Raw genomic sequence first — 13,137 nt, 5'->3', positions numbered from 1 at the left:
CTTTCTTTCTTTCATCAGACTTTCATACAGAAGGTCCTTCAATAAGAGGGAAGAAGGGACAAGTGAAGCAGGATTTCTAAGAAAGATAACCATGTTTATTTACTGGGAAAATACTACTCATTTTGCTTAATTTTGAATTTTTGGAGAAAGGGGGAAAGCCAGATACTTTCTCATATCTCCTTACGAGCTTGCCTTCCTCTTTCTGCCTCAATTCTTTCATCTATTAAATGGGCTAGATGAATACAGTACACCTAACTAAGAAGCTGCTGGAATTTGTACTTAAAGATGAAAAAGCACTGCTTCTCTTTGAAAGGATTATAAGACAAAGAACTGTATGATGAAGTGACTTGGTTCTAAACAAAATTTAATGATTGATTCAGAGACTAGAAGAGCTTTTGGTGTCTGACTGACCTCATAAAGAAAGAAACCCAAGCACGTTGTAGATGATTTAAGTCACACAGGCAACAGTTGTACCCCTCCCAGCCTTGAGCTGCTTACACTGCCCTCCTACTTGTGATTACCCTCTTTGTTGCTTTTCTTTCTCAGGTTCTCAGCCTCCGTAACCCCTTCCTCCTTCTCCACCCTACATATACCTCAGGCCTTTTTTGCATCACCCCTACCTCATTTTTGTGAAAGTGTTCCAAATATAAACAGCTTTTGCACATTTATTTGTTGTTCATCCATCTTAAAATAGCTATCTGATAACAGCAATTATCATGTTGCCTGGCTGTACTAAGCTGCTGAACTCTGTGCTAACATGCCATTTGATAACTCCTCGCAATGACAATCTTCAGTGATTCGCAACAAATATCCCAATGGTGGCTGCAGCAATGAGTGAGAAAGGAATAGTCCACTCTCTCTTTTCCTGCAGTGCAGGAATAACTTGGCACAAAGGGATGGCTAAACAGGGTCATGGATGGCTATAAACCAAAACTTAGTGTCTGGAACTCAACTGAGACCTCTAGCTACAGCAAACTTCTTAGCCACTCTCAGCACCCCATAAGCACTACTAACGCCTTAATGCAAGCATGAGAATGTGTTAAAAATAGCTTCTGCCAGAACATATTATTTTCTTGGCCTGTAAAAAATCTAGTCCTTAGAATGCTCCTGGTGGCCTTTCCTGTGAGATTTTGCTTTCCTAAAAAACAAAAAATATTTTATTTTGGGTCTGTTGTTTGGGAGTGCTAATTTTGCATGGAAACATTAAAAACAAAGCTGAAATTCATTAATATTAAGAAAAGACTTGTTTGTATATCGCTTCCCCCTCATATGTAGGGGAATTCAGAAGAGGATGTTTCAAGAATTCATTTGCAACCATCTGGAATCAAAGACCTGGAAAAGCTTTCTTCTTCTTTGTGGGGAAGGGTAGGGAGGGTGTCTTTACCTTTTGTCATCCTTGTACCACTGGAATTCTGCGGAGGGAACTGCTGAGGCTTCACATTGCAGTGTCCCCTTTTGTCCTACAGGGACGCCTGTACCCTTAGCTTCTGAAATGTATGGTGGATCTGCAGAGAGAATACGTCCCATAGAATTTGAAAAGCATTCTGAAATGAATCAGGCTGCCTCATTCATTGATTTTATTTTTTACTCCCAGCTCTACCTCTGCTTACTTGAACGGACATATCGCTATACAAATTGTCCCAGAGAATGAAACCAGTCAATGTTATTCAAAAGAAAAGCTTGGTCTTTCTAGCACATAATGCTTCTGTTCCCCTCTGGACAAAGGTGGAATGACCAGGTATTCAGGCCTATTTCCTGCTTAAACTTTTTAACTTTCATAGGATGATGCCAACCCATCAACCCTACACTCCACGGGCTGACAGCACCTTTAATCAGCCTTCTAGAATTTCTGCACACCAGGTTTTTGCCAGAGTATATAACCTCAGACTATTCAATCCCCATCAAAAACTCAGTTGCAAAAAATAATATTTATAGAGAATTGCCTAAAGGATATGTAGATCAGGTATTCTAAAATGGATTCCTGAGTCAAACCAGACGAAACTAGACCTATATACTTTTCCTGCATTCATTTGAAGTCTTTATCTAATAACGGTTGGCAATTCCAACAGTTTATAGTGAAGTGTATTGTGAAAAACAGCCATAACAAACTTGCCAGTCTATTTAATGGAGAAATGTTGTATGCAATGTTATTGACTATATCTCAAAGTACTCTATTTGTGGAGACCCTAAAGATAAAATTCTCCAGGGTCTCAGTACTAGGAAAAGCAGTGTTTCTCCCAAGCAACTAGTTTGCTTTTACCTTATGGACGTAAACCTTAAAAGAGATGATGTTTCCTCTCTTTGCTTTAGCAACTCAAAACCGAATTCTGGATCCACATCTAACCACCTGTGGCATATATTTAATTGCTTATTCATCCGTAGCTTTCATTTATTTTTCTAAATATGTTTTTCTTTGCTTATATTCTCTTACGCATTAGATTGGTCTTTATTAACTGAAGTCATTTAAGTCCCTTTAAAATTGTGGTAGGGTACAAAAAATGGTAGCATGGTTAAACCTATTTTCTTGATTCTTAAAGTGCTCCGTATTAATTAGGTTCAAATTGTAACAGAAATCAAAATATTAATATCAAGAATGAGTAATCATCAACACACAATATACTTTTTCTATCTCCACCCACCCAAATTTTGAAGAGACAAGACTTCTGGTTTTTCAGTTTAATTCTTGAGTTCTATACTGTCATAAGACTTCCCGGAATGATTACAGCAGAGAAAACTTTCAGAATGTCATAGAGAACTGAGTCAGTGTGCATAATGAGGAATCAAGAGGGGAAAGGGTGAGAGAGAAGTAGGGAAGTTGAATAGGATCAATGTCAGAGAGAATTTGGATGGCTTATCAAAAAGAACTAGTGGTCTAGAGCAGTGGCCTCCAATCATTTTGGATTGTGTCTCCATTAGTCAAAATCGGATTTTGAGGTATATCTTCTAATATGTGTATGGTTAACTATTTTATTTAAATTATGAATGTGACATATATTAACATACATAATTGTAAAAGGATGCCATAAAGTAAACATACCATAAATAGAAATTGTAATATTTCCTTTATCTACATGGTATTTTTGCTCTCCGGTTTGGAGATTACTGGTCTAGAGAGTGAGAACTGGGGATGCCGTGAGTAAAGTATGGGAAAAAATTGAGATTCAAAAACATGCTTACATAAATTATGCATTGAATGCCATGTAATAATTTTCTAGGAATATATAAATCAAGTTTGGGGTTATATTAAAGTACTTTCACCTACAATTTCTGTTTGTTTGTTTGTTTTTTATTAGAGTTTGCAATTATTCCTCTTGAAAGCAGAGAGTAGACAATGATACCAGATTATTTCTCATCCTGAGTCAGCAGTTGGTTCTGCAGTCCAGCTCTTTGTTATGGCCACAACAGCAGCCAGCCTCATGTACATACAGGGTTGGGACTCCTGAGACCACTTACAGTTTACGGTGACCTTTACTCTCCGTACCACTGGTGCAGCCACATCATTGGAGGCACTGCACTCGTAGTCCCCGGACTGCTCTCTCGTTATGCCCTGGATTTCCAAGTATTCATCTTCACTCACAAAGCCCACAGCTGCAGGAAAAAGTGTGGTGAAACAGGAAACAAAAAAAAAGAAAAAGAAAAACACGACAGGTCTAAACTTAGCAAACAATATAGAAAATGTCTATGTCTGCAGAGAATTGTGCCACTTCTTTGTTCAGATTCTTAAGAACTATGCCTATTCACTCTTCCTCCTCTCTTCTACCACTTCCATCACCAACGTTTCCTTAGTTCCCCAGTGGACCGGCTGAAATGCCTGTGTTCCTACCTGAACTAAACACAGTAGCTAGAGAATTCCTGGTCCTTGATAAGTGATTAATAATTTTGACATTTACACTGCCTAAATCTTACCAAGCACTTGGGCTCTGAGATCTGAGTTAGGCACTTTAGGTGAATATTAATTCTTTCTGATCTCCCAGTGTCAGACTGAACCTTGAAGTGAAGAGCTAACGACTGCATCCCAGACCTGAATCAGTTAAAAAATACCACAATAGCAGTTACACACACATATACACACACCACAAAAAGTGATGGAAACATCAATAAAATAAATGTTAATGTCTGCTTTTAGAGTTAGACACTCAATTAGATAAGGAAAAATCAATTTTCTAAACTTCGATCTGCTAGAGTTCTTGGGTATGTGATCCTGAAGACTAACCAACAAGACGGATTTCAAACTCTAACCACGAACATGGCAGAAAGTAAAAATCAGGAAGACATGGCTGCAAATCTTACTGTCACTTCATCCTCAGACTTAGTTTCTGTTTTGAAAAATTATGAATAATAATAACAACTCTCTACCTACTAGATTTCCTAAGGTCTTGCCATGAGCATTTGATTATAAAAGACCATGACATTGAAGCCTAGAAGACGGGTCCATGGTTCTCTCCCATAGTCACCCTTACAGAAAGATAATGAACTGCAAAAATATGTGCTTTCATCCTGAGATTATCCTCCTTCCTGTGTTAAATGAAGTAATCAACATGATGATATATTTTATCATGCAAACTGCGATACTTTCAAGAGTGAAAGGGGGTACTATTACCAGTTATTATGGAGCGATAAGCATTAGTTGAGACTGTCACTAGCAACTGAGAGACATTTTTCCAGGCATAATATGCATACAATCCTTATATCTCAGAAGATTGTTTGGATGACAAATAATAATAATAAAAAAAAACTATATGTATACATGAAAGCACTTTGAAAACTCTCATGTACTGCACTCCTGTTGCTTTAGTTAGTAATTCTGTAATCTGCCTGGGGGTACAGACTCAGGTGGAATGAAGCTATATTAATATGAGTGGCTCTGCATGAGTAGAAAAGGAAGCAAAAAACATTTCTTTCCAGGTGATAAAACTCCTCCATAACACCACATGTATCTGCTGACCCAAGCATGAAAATCACAACAGTAAGAAACTAATATAATACAAAGAATGATATATGTGGTATATAAGTTATAGTTGTATTTGTTCTGTGACATTGTTAAGGTCACAATTTTTGTCACAATAACAATAGCAGCAATAACAATGACAGCAGTAATGAAACAACTACCTTGTAAAAGAGGGCCACCACCTGCCCAACTCTGCCACCAATCTTTGGACATGAGAACTCTGTGCTTCCATCCAGTAATAAGCCCAACCTAAGCATTTCATCATGCACCTTCATGCCACATGGAACACATATTATTTATGTGCAGAAATCCTCTTGCCCCTACTACCTACAGAAGAGCAAAAGAACAGCCTGTATCTACTAAGGTAAGCAGCAAGCAAGAGTTACTAAATTCATAGGAAGAACCAAAAACATGTTAATAGGTAGAAAACAGGGCCAAAAAGTACAGAATGTGGAGAGGACAATCAGCATTAACACATAGGAACTCATAGTACCAACCAGTAAGAAACTTTTAATTGTCACAGTAGCGTTTATTGTTATTGTTTTCTAAGTATCTGTAGGAGAAAAAGTACTAACTTTGATTTGAAAAAGGGTGGAGAAAATGAGGAGAAAAAGTTTAAATGCAGAATGTGTAATTCCTTTTATCTTGTTGTTTATTTGCTACTAGACTCAAGCCTACATTTGTCAGATCTTTCCCTACTAGAATGTTATAATTACTGTGAAAAGCATCTCAGAGACCAGTGTCACACTTAATATTCCCATTAATTTTAAATGGTAGTCCTTGGTACATATGTGTGGCAATTGGTGTCATATTTTAATTAGGCTTGCCCTACACCATCTGAAATTAATAATAGCTTGAATTACCAGTGTAATTTATAAATTAACAGTGCCGTAGCATTAGGAAATAAATTAGTTCTGGACAGCTGTTTCTGGACTGAGCTCCAGTGTCAGAGCAGTGACTGGTAGGCCCTTGGATCTGGAAAGCTGTGTACTATGCCATCAAAGCAAGGACACAAAGCGGCCTAGGGTTCTCTGGGTCTCTGGGTCTTCTCTCCAACTAGAGACCAAACATCTGTTTGTTTGTTTGGTTTTTTAACTTATTATTAGTTTCAAGTATACATTATATTGGTTAGACATTTATGTAATTTATAAAATGATCCCCCTAATTGACCAAGCAACTCTTTTAATTCTACCATCCAAAGATTTTCTTGTGTGACCACAGTAAGATTTACAGGCACCCAGCTTGGATGAGATTGTTATAAGGACAATCAAATGGAGAAGCAAGTAGTGGGGTTGCAGTCATAGACTGAAATGCAAGTTCACAAATATTAGGGTAATAACAATCAAGAGCTTATCAAGTTTTCTGTGAAGATGTGTGTTTAATGTATGTGTAACTTTTTATATTAATATCAGAAAATCTTATGTAGGGAAGGAAGTTGGACAGCTTAAGATTTGAGGAAGGCATATGTTCTCCACTGATCCAGATTTTTTATCACCAGAGGGAGGGGATTTATACTTAGGTCATCTTGCAAATACCACTGAGGCTTAATTTTACTATCATGCATTCCCCAGACCAAATGTAGAAATATGGAAAAACTATAATGACTCTATTACTCACCAATTATTATATGTACATTTTCTGATTCAATTGGACAAGGCACGTGAAAAGTAATTTATATATAGTAAAATGCTTTATTTTAGCTTTCATTGCCATTAGTTTCATCTTTCTCCTCACATCTTTTTTCTCTACTAGAAGCATAGATGGCAAAACCAGAGAGGAAGATAATCAGTATGTACATAACAAATTAAACTTTGAACTACAAGAAATGAGGTTCTTATAGATGCTGCCTAAGATAAACAAATAAAGAAACAGAACGAAAACGAAACAAAACAAAAATTACAAAACTGAAATTTGAATTTATAGAGTTAATGATTCAAGAAAAGTTTTCTTTTAAGACCATTTGTACTCTGGGTATGAAATGATCAATGCTTTATCACTCCTATGAAAAACTTACAAAAAATATTAGAGAAAAAAAAAAAGATCAACAGAGCATACTTTTTAAAGTGCTAAAAGAAATTCTTGTTGAAGAAATATCAGTGGGGAAGAGGCAAATCACTTGATAAAACCCAATGAAAAGAAACTCTTCGTGGTCAATAGCTTCTCATTTATAAGCCTTTTCTAAAGAAAACACATCCTTGAGTGGAAGTGGCACAGTCATCTTCCTAAAATATCCCCTTCATCATGACACACCTCTTCAGACACTAAAAATGGTTTTCTATTTTCTGTAACATCAAATATAAACTCCACATTTTTATCAAAGCCCTTCATAAAGTAACTCCAATCTACTCATCCAAGTTTATTTCATGTTAGTGCTGTGAGGAAGGCACGAAGAGAAAGTTTGGGATCAGGTAAACCCCGTTTTCCACTTTCAAGTTTCATGACGTGTTAAGTTACCTAACTCCTCTGTGCCACCATTTCTTATTCTCTACAACTCAGAGTAATGCAACCCACCTCTAGGTTTGCTTTGAGAATGGGATGCAGCTGGTACAGGGAAAGGCACAAGATAAGTATTTTTATAGGTGTTAGCTGCGACAATCATCATCATCACCACCACCACCACTACCAAAACTTCTTAAAAATGCAACTGCTATTATTTATTTATTTTTATTTTTAAAAATATTTTTATTAAATTATAATTAATATGCAATGTTATATTAGTTTCAGGTGTATCACATAGTTATTCAACACTTATATACCTAGTGAAGTGATCACCGTAAGTCTAGTAACCTTCTGACACTGAACAAGGTTATTATAATATTATCGACCATATTCCCTATGTCATATATTATATCCCCATGACATCGATTTTGTATGTGGAAATTTGTAACTTATTCTTTTTTATCTTTTTTGTCCTTCTCCCCACCTCTTTCCCCTCTGATGACCATCAGTCTGTTCTCTATGTCTATGTCTATTTCTGTTTTGTTTTGTTTGTTCATTTGTTTTTTAGGTTACACATATAAGTAACATCACATGGTATTTTTCTTTCTCTGTCTAACTTATTTCACTTAGCATAATGCTCTCTAGGTCAATCAATGTTGCAGAAAATGACAAGATTTAATTCTTTTTATTAAATGGCTGAGTGATAATCATGTATATATCAAATCTTGTTTATACATTCATCTAGTGATAGATAGTTAGACACTTAGGTTGCTTCCATATATTGGCTATTGTAAATAAAGCTGCAATGAACATAGGGGTGCATATATATTTTGAGTTAGTGTTTTCATTTTCTTTGGATAGATATCCAGAAGTGGAATTGCTGGATCATACGGTCGTTCTATGTTTAATTTTTTGAGAAAACTCCATACTGTTTTCCATAGTGTCTGCACCAATTTACATCCCACCAACAATATACTACCACAACTCGTAAGCCAGGCCATACTATTTTTTCATATTGTATGAACATGATTATTCCTTTTTCATAGATTGATACTATGTTCTTTTTGTTGTATTAAGCAAACACCACCTAGCTTTAAAGTTCTAATTCTTCCGTGAAAACTCCATTATGAGTTGAATTGAGTTCCCTCCAAAAAAGATAAGCTGATGTCCTAACCATTCGTATCTGAGAATGTGAACCCTATTTGGGATCAGGGTCTTTACAATGGTAATCGAATTAAAATGAGTTATTAGTCTGAGTCCTAATCCAATGTGACTGGTATCCTTATAAAAGAAACAATTTGGACACAGATGGATATGTACACAGGGGAGAGGATGTGAAGACACACAGGGAAAAGATGGCCATGGGATGCTGCGATACCTCTATAAGCCAAAGAGAGTCAAAGATTGCTAGTAAACACCAGAAGCAAAAAGCACAAAGTAAGATCCTGTCCTATAATTTTCAGAGAGAACATGGACCAGCTGACACCTTGAATTTGGACTTCTGGCTTTCAGAACTGTGAGACAATATATTTCTGTTGTTTAAGCCACCCAGTTTTTGTTACTTTGTTGTGGAACACTAGGACACTAATATATTCCCATCTATCTCCTAATTTTCAGTGCCTATGGCTGTCTTACACATAGAGATCACTTGTTTATCTAGAAGTCATCTAGTCTTTAGAATCATATAAAAGTAAACTAAAAAGCTTAAAAGTCATTAATGGTTATATAATTCCATAATTTCTATACTAGGACACAGACTGACTTCAGTAGGATTCCCTAGAACAATTACTTAAATATAATTTTCTATATCCCACCATACCTATAAATCAGAATGTTCTGGGATAAGGAGTTTTAATAATTTTACCAGGGAATTCTCATATATTGTCAAGTTTGGAAATTAGTAATTTTGTTAAATCCCTACATTTTTCATGTGGGAAACAGCAGTTTAGAGGGATCCATATCTATATAGTACCAGAGCACACCAGGTCTCTTGATGTCCAATCCACAGCTCCCACAATTATAATAGCGTTTTCCAATGATTGTTTTCTGCTATATTCACTGGTCTTATTTTCCAATGCAATTGAAACTCTTTGACAGCAGGGACCAAGTCTTGGACTTGGCTCTTAATACACCTAGGAAAAATTTACATAATTGAAATGTGTCAACTTCTTATTAATAAACTGATTGACTGATAGACTCAGAACTACTCAATTAAAAAAAAAAAAGAGAGAATCAGGGACCCTATGCTGTTCACCTAATCTTCATGTAACTCTATTCCCACAACAGTGCCATTTCTGGTAATTGTTCTTAGCATAATATTTATATTTCCTGATGATAAAAAATATCATCGCTATTAGTGATCTAACAGAACAGGTTTTCTTTAACTATGTGATTTTAAAAGGTTTATTGAATGTTTAGTACAATTTATATTTAGTCTTGGGGCCAATTATTTCCTCGGGGAAATGCATCCTTAATTTAAAAATGAAGATCAATGAGGAAGTATGATGTATTTAACAGAATTTGTTCTACAGCCAACTTTTCAGGAACACAGCTATTTCATTAAGTGGAATCTGACGTCAAACAGTGAAATAAAGCAAGTTGGAAACGTGATTACACCTGCCCTCAGATCCCCAAAGGAGTTTCACATTGCCCAATGGGCTGAACTCAGCAGTTTACTGCCAACTGAAGGACAGAAACTGCCCTGTGTTAAGTCATACCCCTTTGGAAGAGAAAACCCCAAGTTTCTGAGCTCATAGATGGGGGATTAAAAGCCTTTGTAACTGAAAATAATAATAGCCACAATTATCATTTTTATCGCACCCAAGAATAAGCTTGTCAGGAGAACAGCTGTAGTTATTGGAGAGGAGAGAACACAGCTGTCTCCTCGCTTAATATTTTTATGGCATTTATACCAACTTAGATAAAAATCATTGGACCTCAAAAAGTGAAAATACAGAACTTTGAATCTCAGAATTTGAGAGTCGGAAGGAATTATTTTTAAATTTTAGTTAAAATACTGTGACTGGCTTAGTACTAAACTAGTTCTCTTGCCCAACTCCCTGTTGTCCTCTTGGTTTGCCTCAGGGTGTTCCTGTTAAACTCAGACTGGGCTTCAGGGACAGCTGTTTACGGGGCAGGTCAGCTAGCATCTCTCCAGATGCCTTTATTATGAACTGAATAGCATAGGAGGTTTTGTGTTTTGATGGTGAAAGACATGGTTCTGTTAAAATGCTGGGATGTTGGGTGAACAAGAACACAATAAAAACATGATAGGGGCGTGTTTATTGTTTCTCAGCTCCAACCCTCACAAACCCAGAAGGACTGGTTTTGAAGTCTGATGAATAAAGTGGTAAGGGCCAGAAACTACAGAAAAGTTCATGGAAGACATTAGAGGTGGGTAGCACTGCTGTGAGATCCAGTGTCAATACCTGCCAATGAACTGGGGAAGTCCTTCCTCATGCCTTGCCCCCCAGTAACTCAGTGCAGCCTGGAACCATGCACACACAGCCAACAACCATTCAAAACAGAGCCTCATTCTCATTATGCCTGCAGAGGCAAAGGTGGAGGACTTCATCAAGTGCGGCAACAGGGAGAACATGAGAAGACTTGTATTTAAGTACATGGTAGGGCCTCCAAGAACTAAACAGAAGAAACTGCAGTAAAGCTGAAGTTTAGGGCCCTAAGAGCCATATAATGTGACACTGATGCGATCCTTGGGCTAATGAATCGGGCTGGGGACATACATGTGAGCTATAGACAAAATCTAGACAGTATATCTGCTGTAGCAGGGTGAGACTATCAATGTTAAAAAGCATTTCCAAACATGATATCTACATAGAATACCTTCTGAGGGTCTGTTATTAGGCTAGAGCAAAACAGCTCTCAACAGCAGTTGCCCCTGGCTGCACTGTGGGGCAGTGCTGAGTTCCAGCACTCTCACATTGGGCCCTGTTGAACTAATTAGCTGACAGTTCACTTCTCCGTGCTTCAATATCCTCTTCTGTTAAATGGGGGAAATAGGCTACTTTATTGGGTTACTGTGAGTGTTAAATAAGTACATATGTGTAAAGAACTAAGAACATAGTAAGCCCTCAATAAATGGTAGCTATCACGACCACTATTCTTAACCGATATCACAACTCAGTTTGAGCACATTTTAATATACAAGATCCTTGATACAAGAAAATCTCAATGCAGAAATGAAAGAATAATCAGATCTCTGCTTTTCTAGTAGGAATTTAATAATAATAAACTTTGCAAAGGATTCATCTCAGATCCTTCTACTCCCTGAACTTAAAATAGGATTTGATTTACAAGGGATACAATTTCTAAGGATCATTTCTTCTAAGAAAGCCCGTGTAGCTGCATCGCCCATATGAACCTGCTGAGGGCTTGAGAAATGTCTCTAATTTCAAAGTTAACAATAAAAGGATATACATATATTTGATACATTTTTTTCTCCTTGACTTTAACTTTGGATAGAGATAGCATGGCTGGCAGAAAAGAGAGTGACAATTTCTGTAAGAATGAGCAAATTTATAAAATCTCTTTCAGGAAAAAAGTTCTGGAAGGCCTAAATCTGCTTTCGCTTGTTTTAGAACTGAGGTACAGCCTCAAATGGTCAACAAGAAAATTACTTTGGGTATCAAATATAGAGCCAGGCCCTGTGCATCTCTCAGACATATCTCTTCCCTTAATAATGTGACACTGGTTGGGGAATGGGACAGGCTGAATTGTTCTGAATAGCTGGTTTCCATAATATGAGCAGAATCTCCTTTAAACATGTTAGTGTCAGTTGCTAGTAAGCCAGGAGCTAATGTCCTAGAGTGCACAGCAGGTGGCGGTGACCCCATGCCATTACATGCCTGCAAGTCTCAGATTTGTATCTATTTCATATGAACTCTTATACCTGGGAAACTTATCTCATCATCTCCCTCAGCTTTCTGTGAGATATGTAAGAATCGGTTGTTTCTGAGCTCCTCTAGTTTGTCGCAGATTCTTTTGCATCATGTCCTACACACAGAAGATAGCATTCCATAGATGGCTTCAATGCCCACTGTCTTCTTTGCTTAAGACAGAAATGTAAAGTGATAGCTTAAATATTCATCTATTAATCTGATCCCATTATAAAGCCATAGAGATTCAATATAAATATTATGTAAACCGATACTAGCTATAAATTGCATGTCTCCTTATCTTTCTATCAATCAAAATAATAGCAAAATACTTAGCATAGATTCTGGCATATTTGGTAGTTGAAACTGACTATGTATATGTTTGAATGTGGATGACTATTCATATATAAAATGTAGTATATTATTTTACAGATATATAGAAGAAAAAAGTTCAATTTTTTGAATGGGAAGTTTTCTGGGAACAATCATTAGCTTTGTTAAAAAGAGGAGCTCCAGCACACATGTAATTAAATGAAGATGAGCCTCTGTATTCCAAAGAGCCAGGCCCTGTGCATCTTTTAGACATCTCTCTTCCCTTAATGATGCGACACTGGTTTCCTTTGCAGATGTGGCTTCAGCAGCCAGCTGGGCTCTGAAAACTGTGTGCTCTTCTGCTGTGTGTATTTTCATGAGGTCTGTCAGCTTGGTTTTGCATTCAGACTCTCTATTACGAGTGATGATATAAAAATCAGAAAGCAAACAGCTGGATATTTGGAGTTTGCAGCTTGATATCTGGAACCTGGATATTTGCAGTAGTGCAGCTGATGGCTGTTTAAATAAATAAATAAATAAATA

The 13,137-nt window shown here is 36.8% G+C and overlaps 1 protein-coding gene across 4 annotated transcripts in view; it reads right to left on the bottom strand.

The window, feature by feature from the left end:
- Positions 1-13,137, bottom strand: part of NTM (neurotrimin) — a 393,348-nt gene that overhangs the window by 18,310 nt on the left and 361,901 nt on the right. For all 4 annotated transcript variants that reach the window (XM_023521051.1, XM_023521052.1, XM_011376219.2 and 1 more), the window contains exons 4-5: positions 3,454-3,588; positions 1,385-1,505 (exon numbers count right to left, since the gene is read on the bottom strand). In XM_023521051.1, coding sequence (XP_023376819.1) covers positions 1,385-1,505; positions 3,454-3,588 — 256 coding nt within the window. The remainder of the gene's footprint in view (positions 1-1,384; positions 1,506-3,453; positions 3,589-13,137) is intronic.

Source organism: Pteropus vampyrus, unplaced genomic scaffold, assembly GCF_000151845.1.
Source record: "Pteropus vampyrus isolate Shadow unplaced genomic scaffold, Pvam_2.0 Scaffold288, whole genome shotgun sequence".
Lineage (NCBI taxonomy): Eukaryota > Metazoa > Chordata > Mammalia > Chiroptera > Pteropodidae > Pteropus > Pteropus vampyrus.
Note: the sequence above shows the minus strand (reverse complement) of the source record. Positions and strands in the feature narration are given on the sequence as shown.